General features: G+C 41.7%; 1 protein-coding gene across 2 annotated transcripts; it reads right to left on the bottom strand.

Moving 5' to 3' along the window:
* Positions 1 to 10,862: 10,862 nt before the first annotated feature.
* mtfr1l (mitochondrial fission regulator 1-like) lies at positions 10,863 to 16,183 on the bottom strand. Of its 2 annotated transcripts, none has more exons than XM_084677176.1 (8): positions 16,049 to 16,183; positions 15,513 to 15,661; positions 15,235 to 15,321; positions 14,991 to 15,100; positions 14,637 to 14,851; positions 13,533 to 13,905; positions 13,237 to 13,383; positions 10,863 to 13,021 (listed from the first exon to the last, which is right to left on the bottom strand). In XM_084677176.1, the coding sequence occupies exons 2-7, from the start codon at positions 15,525 to 15,527 to the stop codon at positions 13,266 to 13,268; spliced, it is 918 nt and encodes a 305-aa protein (XP_084533302.1). In that variant the 5' UTR covers positions 15,528 to 15,661; positions 16,049 to 16,183; the 3' UTR covers positions 10,863 to 13,021; positions 13,237 to 13,265. The 2 variants fall into 2 exon arrangements, with proteins under 2 accessions (XP_084533302.1, XP_084533296.1); XM_084677170.1 differs by having other exon boundaries at positions 15,235 to 15,342.
* Positions 16,184 to 16,778: the final 595 nt, after the last annotated feature.

A 16,778-nucleotide genomic window follows, 5' to 3' on the forward strand; every position in this document is an offset into this window, starting at 1 on the left:
ATGTCATAGTTAACTCGCGATTAATCACAATTAATCGCACATTTTTATCTATTCTAAATGTCCCTGATTTCTTTTTGTCCCAATCTTTTTTCAAATTTTAATGCTCTTATCAACATAGAAAAGTGGTTCGGATTGCTTTGTGCAAATATTTGTTTTATTGAAAACAACATTGCAATCGCCTGGCTTTGACGAGGGGGCAGAGAATTCGCATCAGCTGTGTGCTTGGCCATCAAGTGGTATTTCAGACTGGACGTGCTGCGATGATAGCTCAGTTTACAACGACAAAACACACAGATCACTGGTCTTGTCAATAGAACCATTTGGCAACTTTCTAAAAGCAAACTTTCCATTCAGAATCTTATTGGCATCCATTTCGGCATCTCGCGCTCGTCATCCACTCAAAACGTAACGATAGCCTACTACCAGAGAATGTCTAATATCCGTAAACGGGCTCTGCTACTACTCTTTAGCCAGCTCGCAAGCCAAACGAGTGTTTGGCGTGCCTGTTGTTTTGTTTCCGGTCTAACTAGATCCGGTGTGGTGTTGTAGTTTTTCTAACGTCGGTAGTTGTTGCAACAGCATGTGAAAAAAACTACAAAGTTTGCTAGGCCAAAAAGAGCGTTAATCGCGCGATAAAATAATTTACGCCATTAATTTGGGTTTGCGTTAACGCCGTTAATAACGCGTTAAACTGACAGCACTAATAATTTGCAATGTGAGGACCATTCACAGGTCCAGATGGTACCTTTACAGAGGGTTCTTCAGATGGTACAAAATCGTACTTGTACACCTTTTTAGATTATATTCTGTGCCCACCTCCCATTTCCTTCTGCCTGTTATTTTAAAAAATGTGTTTCATTCAGCAGTCACTTTTTGAAATGGATAAACAATCATTTCCATCTGTAATTAAAGATCAAAGCCATCTTGAAAATGTTACGGATGGACTAAATATAATGTATTCTCTGTAATGTTTGTGTTAATTCCCATTGCCGGGCACGCTGCAGTGCAGTCCCAATGACATTATTTTAGCCACAAAAGCCATTTTCTTCCAGCAAGAAGAATCAAGGCGTTATGACATCACACTCCACCTCCACCCATACAAAGATGAAATCACTCAGAAATGAACGAGAAGTACAGAGCATGGGCCATGACTCAACCCATGATGGCGTGTGTGTGAACCAAGTCATCACTGACAGTGAGCCAATGAATGACCACTCAGACAGGAAGCCAAGAAAGAGAATGGAGGACAAACTGAAAGAACAAGCAGGAAAACATTTAGAACAGCAGAAAGAAACAGAGACAGTGAGAGGAAAGATGAAGAATAGTGAGTCGATAGGGGGGGAAAGAAAAAGGAGAGTGAAAGAGGAGAAATACACTGTAATTTGGTGTCTCAGCTGCCGGTCATGATGGGGAGCCAGAGTACTGGAGGAGGGGCAGGGAGAAATAGGGGTCAATTAAATCAAATAAAGGGTCTCCGTGAGTAAGAACCGACTTGTGTAATTTCATGCCTGACAGATTGCTGACTTCTGATTCCTTCCTTTCTGACTGGTTTTCCTTTATGCCCCTTTATTCAATTATTTCTTATGTTTTTGTCATTGTTTCTCTTTTGCTTTCTTTCTATGTATTTTCTTTCTTCCAGTCTTTCTATCTTTCTGAAATTAGATTCCATTTTCATCAAGATTTCACTTTCCAGGATGCAGTGTCTGCTTTCTTGCCTTCTGCCTGCCAGTTTATTAAAGAGTAGAAGAGCCTGTATAACTGCATTCATTCTAACCTTGAGGTACTTTCACAGTGAGCAGATGTAATCCATGGGCTTCATATTTTTGTTTACCAGTCATGGAAGACAGCATGATTTTTTGTGTGTTATGCAACTGAGATCATTATTATAATGAGAAGGGGAGCCTAAAAATGGAAAAATAATGAAAGCACTGCAGTGACTTAGACGTGTCCTTGATTGAACAAACCACAACAAGCAAGTGTTCAGCTGTGGAAATGAGACTTGTCAATCAAACCTAGTAAGACATTTTGTTACAGCTTCAAAAGTCCTAATTGCAATCTCTTCACTAAACTCATTCACTCAAATCAATAATCATATTCATAGAAGGCAGGTTGGTTCATATCTGTATGTAAATTTCAGCCCTCAAAATAATCTTGTGTACAAATATTAAGGATACAGCAGCTGCCATAACCACACAAATATACAAACGCACACACACACACACACACACACACACACACACACAAACATAAATTCATGCAACACTTCTCAAAGATACATGCACCCACAAACCAAGCATTCAAAGTTTGAACCCAATTTCATGTTGGATGACCAATTCCCTCACATTTCTTTTTCCACCACATCTAAATGGACGCAGACTTTTCTTTCCTTGGAGTGAATGAATGCAGGATTATGGGTTGCTTCTGGAAATGGGTGTCACATGAACTTGGTTTGGATTGAGCCCTCAGCCTGTCCACTAACGACAGGCTGACTCTGGTGTGGAACCTGCCAGAGCCTGGGCATATCCTATTGAACCGTTAAGTCCCTGGGTCCTTATGGGAGTTCCTTCCTTGAGTTAAGTCCCTCAGTCCTAAATGTGATCCTATGGAGGTATCTGTTTCTGCAGTCCATCCATATACAGCCTTAGTGAGACTAGAAATCCCAAACTGTTCCACAACAGATCAGGTTATTTTGGATTAAGGGTAGTCAGCCATCAACCAATAGTTGATGTTTGACCAGGATGAAGATATTTAGTTTTGTTGTTATGGAGGAATTGGTAAGTATATGTGCATTTTACCCACAACTGTTGTCTTTATAAGCAAATGTGTTATGATTAGTGAACATTCATTACAGAATGTAGAAGACCATTCAGCCACCAATAACAGCCTTGGGCATCACAGCACTCAGACCCTGACTAGAAGATTAGGGTTTTGTTGTTGTGGGGAAATATGCCTTTATACTGAATTATTCAGCAAGAGCGAACCCATTTCTGGCGTTGGGGGGCTAGCTGGTCATAGGATCAATTCAGGCACATTCTGGTGCTACCACTTAACAACGCAAATGGTTGAGCTCAAATTAGCTTCATCGTCATGAATGCTTGGCAACAAAATAATGTTCTCATAATTAAACACTCTTTCCTTAAATTGTGTTACATCATTTCAAACCATTTCAGTCAGGTCACCCATAGATTAATACTAGCCTACTGGCTGTAATAACATGTTGGTCTGGTCTATCTGTTAAATATCCTTCAGTCTGTGTCTTTGAGCCATTGCTTTATATTTGAACCAAATCAAATCAAATATAATTTTTATATTACACCTAAACTAACCTAAAACCCTCAAAGAAGACAGGGGGAAAATGGAAGAAACCTTGGGATTAGCAATTCAATGAGTGATCCACTCCTCCATAGACAGTTGGTGATACAGAGAGGTACAGACCTTAGACTGAATACAATTCTCCAATAAACATTTGAATGAAAATGTTATTCTCTTTATCCTCAATATCCTAAATATCTAAATGTCAATTTCTTTAGTAAGTGCAGCATCTTGTTCCAGACGCTTTTTATTTTGGGATCTGTCAAGATTAACATGTGTGAATAAACTCCAGAGGAAAAAGCAATGGGTCTATGTTTGGCAGTTGTGGGGGAATTTGAATAGTAGATGCACAATTCCAAGACAACGCTGCATGGTTAATAAGTTCACACAAGAATGTGCTATGTTGAAATAATCACACAACCACTGATTAAAAATGGCTCAAAGAAGTAATTACAATTTTTTTTAGCACATCTTCTTACTTGTTATATTATCCCCCATGTACAGTGTTGGGATTAAATTGATTATTATTTGAGGCATGCCTATTAACTGGTTACCTATTATTTGATAGTCTTTATTAGAAAGCCCCTTCTTTCTAAACAAGCCAATATATTGTCAGTCAAAAACAGGTGCCAGAAGATTTACGTTTGAAATAATGTTTATGTTCTCAGAGATATGAAAGCATGTTGTACATCACTGTCATGTCCCTTAGTGCCCTTCAACCCTGTCTAGGATACCAGGATGTAGAAAACCCATCCAGGCAAGAGATGGGAAGCTTTGTCACACCTGTTGGTGCCAAACTCCTTATTTGCCTCTTTCTGGCTCTCACCTCTTCTGACAGACTAAACATGTCAGCCAGTTATTCTTAGAAATGTAGTTTCCTGCATACACACAGGGTGTTAACTGGCTAGTACTAACAGAGCTGATCGCTGCTTCCGCTGTCAGTGGTAAAGTACTACTGTGCCAGAAATGTGACTAAAAGGTGCCATGGTGAAACACACACACACTCTCTCTCACTCTCTCCCACAGACACATATCTCACACTGTACTGTACAGTGGGAGTACTTGTGACGATATAGGCCCAGCATGTGAGAGCCTACTGGGTAAATGGATTCCCTTAGAACCAGGGCTAATTAAGCCAGATCATAATGAGGGATCCAAGGAGCAGTCTAAGCAGGGCGGCAGACAGACTGATGATAAGACGTGTAATGGTTTAATACAGCCCTGCAGTTTAGCAATTTATGCTTTCAGGACATTTAAATTAAGTTTTGTTTAAAAAATAATCTTATAACTGACTGACATGAATACATTGCAACAGTCGTAATGTGTGTGTTTGTGTGTGTAATGTGTGTGTATTACACAGAGTAATGTGTGTGTTTGTGTATTTATATATGTGTCCTATATGTGTCCTAACAACTACCAAATATGACATGAATATTATCTTTTTTTACATGTCTTGAAGGGACAACACAAACAGGAAAGTGCAATCACAAACCAGGGATGAGCATTTGCCCTTTAGCACTTCCGAGTATTATATGTCTGGATTCCGGATTTTTCTGTGTCCTGGCTTTCATACGGTGACGCACGCCTGACCCCTTAAGACTGCAGTGGTGGTCTCCAGCTGGTCATTCCATCTCTGTGTGCTGTAGCCAGCGCTAATGAGGCAGGAGACTGGGGTCTAAAAACAGCAGCATGCCACAGCGACAGCCCCCTCCACCTCACTCAGAGACAAGAGGAGAACGTCTCTCACTGAGCGGCCGAGTGATGAGAAAAGTACGCCACTGTTTACACACCACACCCATGGAAATAACCCACTGTACCCACTTAATTTACTGTTGACACTGAGTAAGCTTACAGTCCCTTTCTTAAACGCCACGCATGTAAACAGCGTAACACAGCGTAATTGCAGTTCAACAGTGCACTGGAAGAACTGCCTCGGAAAGCTGGTTCTTGGAGAAGGACGGTGCGCTCATGCCTGTGCTCAAGGCTGTAACAGTCTGTGCTGTCCAGGAGCATTGAGGTCTGTGGGCTATGTTTGCTCAGGGACAATTTCCCTTGTGAATGCTAATAAATACTATAAGTGGTTCAGTACGACTGGTGTTTATGTGAGTGTTACAGGTAGTCTATGCCCTGCTGTCATAGCCTTTAACACTTTTAATGAGGTGACACATGTCCATTCTAAAGGTGATAAAAAAGAAAATGAGCTGATAAGAGTGTCACAGGGTTGCACTTGGCACCTGGGAGAAGATGTTCACAGGGATAACAATATTTCTCTGGGTGTAAAATCCTTCTGCACTGGACAAACGAGTTGCAATCTGAAGCAAAACACAAACATAAAAGCTTCTCTCTGTAATGTCCAGGTTTTTCTATCATTCATAACTTGCGAATTCCCCATTAAGCCATAACCTGTCAACAAAGCTCCATCTACTCTAGCGTAGTGACGCTGACATATCGGATGTGTCTGCAAATAGCCCATTCTGAGGCCCCTGGCTGTTGGTCGGCTCCCTGGGGCGGTGTGCTTTAAACAGAACACTGCAGGGAGCTAACGCTCTCATAACCTCTACCTACCTAAGCCTACAATGAGCCACAGTAAAAGTTGATACACTGGCTAATTAATACTGGCATAGGTCTAATACTGGAGGTTTTAGCTACATCAAGAGCAAATAAAGACATATGTCCTCCCACATACAGAAAATGGCTTGAAGAAACATGTCACTACAAACACCTCCCCAAAGTAGGAACTGTGGACCACCAACAAAGACGTAAACAAGTACAATAGGGCTTGGAGAAAGGGCTATCAGAAATATGCTGCAGAATGCCTCTCATGTACTGTAGGCCACCAACAAAGATGTAAACAATGAAGCAAATGGATTCTGTTTTCCTTTTTACATGTAAAAAGGCTTTCACTTGTTTTATGATCTTTTTATCTTGTTTAAAGAAAATGGGTCAACATAAAACAAGCTGTCGGAGACTTATAGGTTGAAGAAAATAACAGTTTGGATTTTGAATTCACTGGAAGTATTTGTCTCTGTTTGATCTAAGAGAGGTGAGATAAGAAGCTTTTATCCAATATCTGTTTATGTAATCCTAAAAGTACCACAAATGACAGATAAACAGTGATTTTTTTTTGTACCTGGGTGTATAATAAAGATTACGGTTTCAAATAATCAGAAACACTTTTTTGTTCCATACATATTTTATCATCTACAGTACACACAGTGAGGTTTCCTTTATTGTTTTGACTAACACACTCCAGATTTACCTGTTTCATCACAATGTTGGCCTAAATGTGGACAAAGAGTATAGAGAAACAATATATAATAGTCATAAATCAATAAGTTCTTTGAAGTGGATCAAAGATCAAAGTGGATTCATCAAGTAGATGTATTTTTCAGCATTCCAAGAGTCACAACAAGCAGAATCAAAACAATACAGACTGAGAGGTTGATGTCACATGAATCATCTCTGTCAGAAAACAAATTCTGTGTTGTGATGCAAGAAATTGCCAATTGTTCACTGGTATTTATCATTCACATTAGATTAAATGGGTGGGGGAGAGGTGGGTGAGTGGCTGTGTCTTTGGCTCCTGGGTCTGAATTAGGATTGTGGTTGGGTGGCACTCTGGCTCATCGGCTGACTAATCACCAGTTGTTGTTTTCTAGAAGGTGAGCAGGGCAAATAAAAAACATTTTGTGCTTCAATTGCCTTCATAGTGTCTTCATTACTGTTGCTTATTTTAGGATGATTAGCTTTCTCATGGGATGCTCAATATTTTCCTGTCTATTCTTAGAATGTGTTGCTCATTTATTCGATTTACTGATGCAAAACAGGTCTTTTGTTGTGTGAAATGTTGATGAGAAACCCAAGACAATCGGGGTTTTAAGGATTATTCGTATTTACACGGCAGTACCATGACAGGAGGTTTCTCCCTGGTGTCCAGTTTGTACCTTGTGTTAGTATTGTCTCATGGCAGAGACTTGTTACATAACAGTAGTAGAGTAGGTCTCTTTATATTCTGTTCAGTACATTGGCCTGTTCAACATACTGCTCCACAATCCCACAATAGATCTGGTTGTCTTTCTGCCAGGAAAACCCAGTTACGGGTTACCATCTGTGGGAGATGGCATCTATTTGTTATCGAAACGTGACCCAGGGCTAAAGAGGATGACAATGATGAGGAAGAGGGGGAGCAGATGGAAGAGAAGGAAGAAGAGGAGAAAGAGGAAAAGGAGGAAGTGAAAGAAGAGATGGGGAGGACAAAATGCACAATTATTTTCATTCTTCCTCTCCTCTCTGTAGTCTTCTCCCGCAGTTATAGATGGAGGCAGCTGGCTGTGGAGGCTGGTCTGGGTTCAGGCCAGTCTGGATGAAAGACCTGGGCCCAAATCAAACCATCCGCTTACAAAGGTGTCAGATCAGCGCTGGGCCAGACACCCCCCCCCCACCCACCCCCCCACCCCCCCCAACCAAACCCCCCAGAGAAAAGATAGCAGGCTAAACCAGGGCTGCAGTGATGCTATGCTCCAATTAACAGTGCAACTCTGATGGAGGCAAGCTTCAAGGGGGGTTCATTGTCCTCATGAAGCACTCGTGTTTTGTCATTCCAATTTGTCCAGCAACACCCAAAATTGTAACTGATATGCTCTTACACTGGCATAAGACCATCGCTCCACCCCATGAAGCTGGCCCAGGTGCTCAGCAGAGTGGTGCTGACAAGGAGCCTTATAAGGTGAGGTGACGAGAAAACAACGCAAGTGGCAGTCCTTCTTGCCTTGCTGAAGTACCATTACAGAGACACTCCATTTAGCATCCCAATGCTCCTCACTGAATGGTGGAACAAAAGCAAGCAGCACACACAGCCCCGAAAATAGAAAAATGAGTTTTTATAAATGATGGGGAAAATATGGAGAGAATCGTCTTTGTTGAGGTGCCCATGTCGTGGTAGTGAGTCATAAGCATGTATTTTTGTGTGAGTGCTCGAGACAGTGAGTGGGTGTAGGGGCTGGGAGAGGGAGGCTTGCGTGCGCATGTCGTGCTTGCGTGTGTGTTGGTGATGGAGGAGGGGGCGATGGTTGGTGTTCCCCAAGACTGTTGTCTCCATTGAATTTCACAGCTTCCAGTTGGTTGTTGCTACGATACGTCCCCCAGTCTGGTGATGGCAGGAAGAAGAATACTCCCTCAGCAGACGCAAACAACACAGACTTGTCACACTGATCTTGGGAAAAACACTCCACACATTCATAGTTTCAACTAACATGCACTGATCAGAATGAGTGGAGTGTATTTTTATGAAGCAACACATTTCCCTGTGTCCTTCAGTCTCTTCTGGTTGCTGAACAGTCATAAATATTCCTAACATTTTCAGTTGAGACCAACATAATTGTTGCTTATCCCTGCTTGTGATTTCACATCTGGGTAATATTTCAATCTTGTGTAAATCCCAAAAGAGTAATAAGATATTTCAATGCCTTTACTTTTCCAGAAAATAGTTAAACCCCCATACCCAAAGTAGCTTTGACAATATATATTATGGTATTTAACTAAAAGGGAATAACTGACTCATTTCCCCTGCTATTAAAATATCTGTGCATGGGTTTGGGAAAGGTAAAATTTTTAATCTGGAATCATCATTAAGATGGCAGCTCTGTGCTTCTGGTATGTCCAAATTGGCAGACAAACCAGTGAAACTTGGTCTAGACGGTGGTGTCATTAATACCAAACAGGAAGGGCTCTTATGGCAACCAATTACTGACCTGCAAATATGACACACAGCAATGTGAGAGGTCTAACTTACTTTAGATTCTATTTCTATAATGCTACATTTTTGTGCGGTTGCATGTGACACAAACACATTTCTTCAGTGGTGTAAAGAATGTGAATTGAAGAAGGGTGGCATTTTTCAACGTACTTCTTCCAGTCGATGTTTATCGTTGCAGAGTGAAGTGAGGGCATTGATATGAAATATCACCTCCTGACTTTAACTGTTGTCTGTAAAAGAATGGGTAAATCTGCTTAAATTACACCCTTGATGACACTCTGCTCCTAAGACGCTCACTCTGTAACTTGCAGCTTCATGAAACTGATTACTTTTAGGGCAATCCCTCTTGCCTTCTCGGTTCTAGTGAACTGCATACCACCTGGGCCATGGCTTGGAATTACCTCTTGGCTGCGATGCCATACCTCAACTCCTGACACAATTGTCAGAGTGATTTATAAAACCCAAAATGGATGCACTGGTTCCCCTGTAGTGAAACTGTCAATTTGCCAAACAGGCCAGGGGCCTTCTTGTTCCTGAGAAAACATTTAAGATGGACAACTTCACAACAACCTCCCACAATCACATTTGTCAAGTGGGTTGGAAAATGAAAAAGTTATAAATGGTCATGACAATGTTTGAGCTGGAAGGGGAACTTCAAGAACATTGGGAACATTTCTGTTCTCAATGGCAGGTCTGTTTATAAAGAGCTGCAAGCAAGCTAAGGAGACATTGATGAAAAGCTCTGTAGTATTGGGCTGAGTCAGGGCAATTTAACAGAACTCTTGTCTGGTTGGGAAGGTTTGCCTTTGTGCCTATATAGACAGCTGGCTAAGAACTACTTCCCCTTCTTGATGTTGATAGAAATGTAATGAAAGCAATGGGGCAATAAATACTTCAAATGTAGAACAATTGCATGTGTTGCAAAATATATTGTATTTACTCAACTTCATCCATATGACTTGGGCAAAGAAAGAGAAATTCAGTACTCACTGGGCAAAGATTCATCTCCAGCTTAATACAAATGTTTCAATGTCATCCTAAACTCCACATTTATGTTTTAACAATGCCGCAAAGTGACATAAAGCTTAGTTATCTGAGCTCTCCACAGACATCTCCCAGCTTCTAAAAAAGGATAGCGGAGGTGCGGAGGGACGAAGTAGGCCAAGGACTTCAACGATAAATAGATTCACATATGGCCTGGATCATCTTGAGCTTTCCAGAAAAAGAGAATAGAGTGCGATAGAAATGAAGAGAAAGTGTGAAAGAGAAGGAGGGGGGTCAAAGGAATCAAAGGGAAGCAAAGGGGGGAGGAAGAAAATTTAATACATTTAATAAATTAAAGAACAAAAAAGAACATGTTAGAGGGCGGGGGAGGGCAGGCTGGCAAGAAAATTAGGTTAATTAAGATCTTCGAAGTTATCCAGGACTGGTCTCCTTGGTGTGTGGGAGTTAGAACTACCAGGTCTCATGATGAAATGTATGATGCCATGAAAAGGAAAAATTGTGTTTAATGGGCTGAGAAGCATAGAGATACTCAAGAGTTAGTCATTATCCGGTCACCGGTGAGTCATAAAAAAAACAAGAGCTAATGATTGCACAGAATGTATTCTTCTCCATAAGGACTTCTTTGTATATTTAGTTACATGCCCTTGTCACCACCCTCTGGTGATCTTGTGGTACTGCACATGCTCAGTGAAAAAACTTGCCTGAACCCTCAACAGGGGAGAAGGGTGCAACGAGAGATCTCTCTCCTCAGGCCCCTCAACAAGGGTATAACCAGTCACAAACAGAAAGGTTCAAAACAACAGCCCATTTTTATTTATGTTTTCAACACAAGACAATCAAAAAAGTTTTTCAATTCAGTTTGGCGGCAGACAGAGATATGATGACGGCATATCAGGTGGTTTACCTTTAATAAACATATAACATAAATGACAGCTGAAAAATATTGATGACAAAATAAGAAAATCCATCAATTTATTTTGTGGGACTAGAGGTCTCACCAGCTCTCAAAATTAGGTTCTCATGAAGTCACTCCACTCAACCACTGAACCATATAAAAACAAATCATATCAATCCATAAGTTCTATAGCTATGGCCATTGCTTAACTTGGCCTCAGTTCAACTGCTGTCAAACATTTTGAAATGGGAATATTGAAAAAGACTGGGGAACAGTATCCATGAAATTCAAACACAAAAAACACACCTGACAGTTACAGTGTACAGAGACACAACAGGGAACATTATTCTTCTTCATCCAGGTAGACTACATGGCAAGGGCCATTGAAGGTCCTCAGCTACTAAAAAATGACCAGTAATTCACACAAAGCTCCCAATTATTTACACACAGACTATCTTGATATCGTTGGAGACCACCATCAGAGCAACCAAAAGAGCAGATGGTCTAAGAGGGGACAGGGAGTTGGCTCTACAAGCAGTTGCAATGAATGCTTGTTATAAGCACGGTTCTGAAACCTCGGATGGGTTGTGGAGACACAGGTTCTAGTAGCAAAGATTGAACATTGAGTGGAAAACATGTCAGAAACGGAGGAAAACTATGGTGGAGGGAAGATAAAAGAAAGCAAACTCGTGGCACATCAGCCAATAATTAAAGCAAAAAGTTCAGTCATTGGAAGAGGCAATAGGTTTGTAGTAAGGCGTCAACAGGAGCTGTCGTTATTCACACAAATGTCTGGTACATAGTAAAACATACATAGTAGGGGATGTTGCAGTTGACTAAAAACAAGGAGCCACACAATTCTCACAGTAGGGAAACCTGGACTTTTCTGCAGCCCATGTACACATCTGTCTGTATTCAACCAGCAGGCAGGTTTAGCACAACAGCAGCACACAAGGGAGGATAACTCAGTCACACTACAGTTAATAATATACAGAGGCAGCACTTTATTTGAAGGAGCCACCTAATGATAATCAATTGACCATTAGCAAGCAACAACAAAAAACTTCCCTCATATATATGGTTTTGCAACATTCACATCTTTTGTTATTTACTGATCTTTTGACTCACTGTAGAGGCCCATGAAGTAAAGTGCTGCCTCGACAAACGACAACCAAATCTCACATGCTTTTAATGTATCATACAGGGCACACTTCACACAATATAATTCTGTTAGCCAGTTTTCTTCATCCACTGATACAGACTGAGATACACCTGTCCTCGAGCAGCCCTCAGTCAGGCTCCGTCATTGAGAACCCAAAAGCCAACTATTCTTTCCCAGTGGTGTGGCACTTTGTTGGGTTGAGTTGGGTGTGTATCCGAAGGTGACGGCAAACAACCAATCTGAAATGCTATACAAGTTGCAATGACTGTAAAGTCAATGTTGCGATGCAAATATAGATCATAACTGAAAATGTGAAGATTATGTGCACACATGTAGCCGGTCATGTCTACACACAACCTTTTTAAGTATGTATAGAAGGATTTTTATTTTACTTTGTCCGAAACTCCGAAAAAGGTTCGTCCTTTTTCTGTTGAGTCCCATCAGTTTGCTGGAGAAAGCAAACACCTTTGAGAACTCACTCACTATATGGTACTTTGGGTGGAACACAAGAGAATGAACCAAGCGTGTAATTGGATGATGTAATGTAGTAGATCTAGCAATAGAGCTAGTCTAATGGGCCTAACACATCTACTCAAGAGAATCTGACAAGCTGGGATGTGAGATCCCAGAAGTATTCATCGCTACAGGGGACACGAAAGACTCCGCGTAACTTCATGTCCATGCGATGAAACAAGCTTCCTTTAGTGAGTTACATGGGCAGAAAGAGTGTGAGGAAGGGTGGGAGAGAGGTTAGATTGGTATAAAAGAGGGTTGTAAGGGTCCTCTATTTCCTTCTATTGGAGTTGGGTTTACATTTGGCCTGGCTGGTTGATTGCTGTTTGCAATGAGGTGATGATGGGTCTCCATGGTAACACAGTCCACAGGCAAAGGCCTAGTAATGGAAGAGAAAGACACAAAGGACTCATGACTAACAGCAGCAAGGTTGGAACTACTTGTTTTATAATGGTGACATGCTGGCACAGACATGAAATGCTAAATTCAGCTCTCTCAAACAGGAAATGCAATCTCATTTGTGGAGAACCACCAGGGTAGGAGGTAGTGTTCCCAATGACTCAACACATAATTACACTGTCTAGCTTGACTTACATGGAGTGGAAATGGGCAACTTGCTAGGGCTACTTCCGTTTGACACCACCAATGTCTTCATCCTTCAGTGTAAACTTCTTCCTCAGAGCCTCAGAGATTAATGAAGCAGAGTTTTCCTCTCTCAGCGATGTACAGCCTCTGTTGTATCTACAACAACCACGACAGGTTAGAGGAGGGCACCTTGACAATATATGTTGTGTAACACCGTATTATTTTCAGTGTGAGACGACAATTTATTCTTTGAAAATATAACATAATTTGTCTCGCTCAAATTTCCCAGCCTGTCTTAACCTTACCTGTCCTTGCTCATCTTCATTCGGTTCATGTCTTTCAGGATGTCCATGACATCAGCAAAGCTGGTGGACTTGGAGAGGGACACCGTGTCCTCCTCTGCCTCCCGGAACTCCATGCTGGGGCGGTCAAGGTCAAACGTGGCTGAGGCAGTCATGGACACTGGTGGTAGGGGGTCGGGCACCAGCTCTGATACGACGGACACCACGTCATCATCCTCGTCGTCGTCTTCCTCTTCCTCCTCGGTGACATCACTGATGACGAACGAAGCTGCAGCAGTGGCGGCAGGCTGGTATGGTGCCGTCTCGAAGGGCGCCAAGGAGAAACTCATACTAGTGTCGTCAGGGGAGAGCAGGTCAGGGGTCATGGGGTTGGAGCCTAGGTCAGGGGTCATGGGGTTGGAACCAATAAAGTGGTTACAGACAGACGTATTACTGTTAAGCACTAGTTATCACAGACCGTGGATTACTCATATTGCAGCTCATTGAGGTCTGTCTCCATAAATAAACCTCAGAATTAGGACAGGACCTAGAAGGGACAGGGCAGACTGGCCTAATCAAGTCATCTGAAGTACAGTGTTCTTGTTATCTTACTGTTACTCTAATCTGCGACAAGGGCAGGTCCATATTTAGCATTCTCACTGCCATAGCCAGTATGTAGGCCTGAATACAGAGTTAAAAATAACAATTAAATCAAAGACAGGCTGTTTTTCTAATTATGTGCCTGCTGACAATCACTGATCTTATATCAATATCTATATATATAAGTTAACTGTGTGAGGGTAAAATATTTTTTTCTAAAACAAGGACATAGCTGGAGTGCCCTGATGGCTCACCGGGAATAGCTTACGCAAACTGAGATTCCAAGAAACAGATCAATCTTCACCAAAAGACAAATATCAAAAGGAACAAACAAGGGAAACAGTTCAAGAAAAGTTTGAAAATGCCTATGTCTAAGAAACTGCTTCTCCTAGATATCCTAACGAAGAGAAAGCAGAGATTCTATAGACATAGTAACAGAGCGGTCTTCCTTTTTAATGAGACGAGGGCGGAAAGGCAGGCCCAATCCCTCTACACAGGCCTCTAGACAAAGAGACTGGGGCCTCTCACCGGTGTCGTTGGAAACGATCTTGGCAATCTGGGAACGTAGCCTGCTGAGCTCATCCTGCAAAGCCGTGGTTCTGTTCATGGCCGTCACTCCTGGCTTCCTCAGACCCTCCATCTTCTTGCTGCCCTCGCGGCGGAAGTTGGGCACAGAGGAGTTCCTGTGGAGCACCAGCAGGGGTGTTGGTCGCCACTCATGCCTCAGGGGGCGCGAGTCACTCCTGTGGGGGGGGGGGGTGAGAGTTTATTATTTGAGCATTTGGAGATCTTAGTATTAGTAGTATCCCATTAGTATTAACATTTCAAATCTGCTACTTTTATCAAATGACGGACCCTCAAAAAAAAAATACAACAGCCTACCGAACTCTGGCGTATGTCTCCTCCTCATCAGCTGCGATCCAGGCGATGTCTGCCAAGGTGGGCACCATGGGACCGTCCATGGGCCTCAGGGGGGAGAGGCCTGGAAGTTCCTGGAACACAACAGAAACAAGAACACTTTGTGACACTGATAATACAATACCATTTCACTACTAAATCTGTTATTGTTTTAATGCTAGGCTAAGTTATGAATTGCAAGTATTGCACCTGGGTTGAGGCTGCTTACCTGAAAGCATGCCCTAGGGCAGGGCTTAAGGGGCAAAGTGGAGCCGATTCTCCTCACCACACTTCGGGTGGATCCATGAGGCTTGTTCTGCCAAATAGGAATAACCTCCTGAATAGTTTGTGAAAGGAACATGCAGTTAGTCTTCCAACACCGCTAGTCTACAAACCTTGATTAGTGTAACTAAAGCACACTTTTGTTAGTACTTAGCCTTGATGCGAGTTAGTGATGACAGATTGCATGCTTAAGTCTTTTCATTTAAAATGGGTCAAGAGACTTACGGCATCAGTTTCCATGGTGAATATGGAGGCTTGGCCTCATACACAGCGGAAGGGCACACCTAATTGCTGCAGACTGGAGCTCAGTGTGCTTTTAGTAAACAATGGACATTTTGGACTACAGCTCCGAAGTTCAGTGTCCACAGTCAAGGCTTTAAAAAAGACAGAGTGCATAGATTAAGCAAACTGAACTGTTAAACTAAGCTAGAAACCAAGAAGTCAAGTCACGTAGCTAACCACAATTGAACAATTCGTAATTACCAGATAGAGTTAACCTGCGTAAATGGCTAGACGTTCGTTTTATCGCATAAATCACAACAACTGACGAGGCTAGTTTACTACGGGTACGAAATAGGTAGTCTACGTCAGTTAACGTTAGCTGTTGGTGAGCTACCTAGACAAGCTAGGCTAAGAGGTCCAATCGGTCCTTTAATTGACCCTCACATACACAGAAGCGTTATATTGCGTTTTGTGTATCTCGTATTATGCAAATGCACAAAAAGTCACTAGAAAACGAGTTCAACCAAATAATAATTTACCTAGAAGAATGCAATGTTCAGGATTGTTGGAGAAAATGCGGCTCTCCTTTTCGCCTTTCAGATTACGGTAGCTAAATGTTATCGTTCTATCAGGCCCACAACAGGAGAGAAAGCCGCTCTGCCTTTCCTGCCCTCTGATTGGTCAAAGTTTTACACATGCCTTTTCTCAAGCGTCAACAAATGTGACAGCACGCCGCGTGGCTGGAGCAGGCAGCGCAAGACAGCGGTCTTTCTGTCATTCAAGTTTAAGATTATTGTGTAACAAATACAAGTACATTGGAATTATTAAGTCCTGGTCGTGACAATTTCAAACAGCCGATCTAAATCTTTTAAAAAATACTCTAAATCTGTTATAGAAATTCCTAACCAACATTAAATACCTACTATAGCCGACTTCTCGACAAATTATATAACAATAAAAAAGGAATAATAGTGAACAATCTAACAACAGAGAAAATGAGAATAAAACTAAGAATAACAACAATTTGTACATTTCAGTGGAGGTAAAGTGACTTGTCCTGGCAGTTCGGTGAGATCGAATGTCTGTTGGATATAGCCTACCTACATAAGATAAATACAAGTACACATTTTGGACGTCTAATTCAATTATCAAGTTTGTAGTATATGAACCTAAAAACTATTTTAACCAGTCTGCTTTTTAATGTGCATATTTACCCAGTGAAATAATTAAATCAATCGCTGGACCTGCACAACCCTATTGGTTTACACC

The sequence above is a fragment of the Hypomesus nipponensis genome, chromosome 3 (assembly GCF_054491055.1).
Source record: "Hypomesus nipponensis isolate SF chromosome 3, ASM5449105v1, whole genome shotgun sequence".
Classification (NCBI taxonomy): Eukaryota; Metazoa; Chordata; class Actinopteri; order Osmeriformes; family Osmeridae; genus Hypomesus; species Hypomesus nipponensis.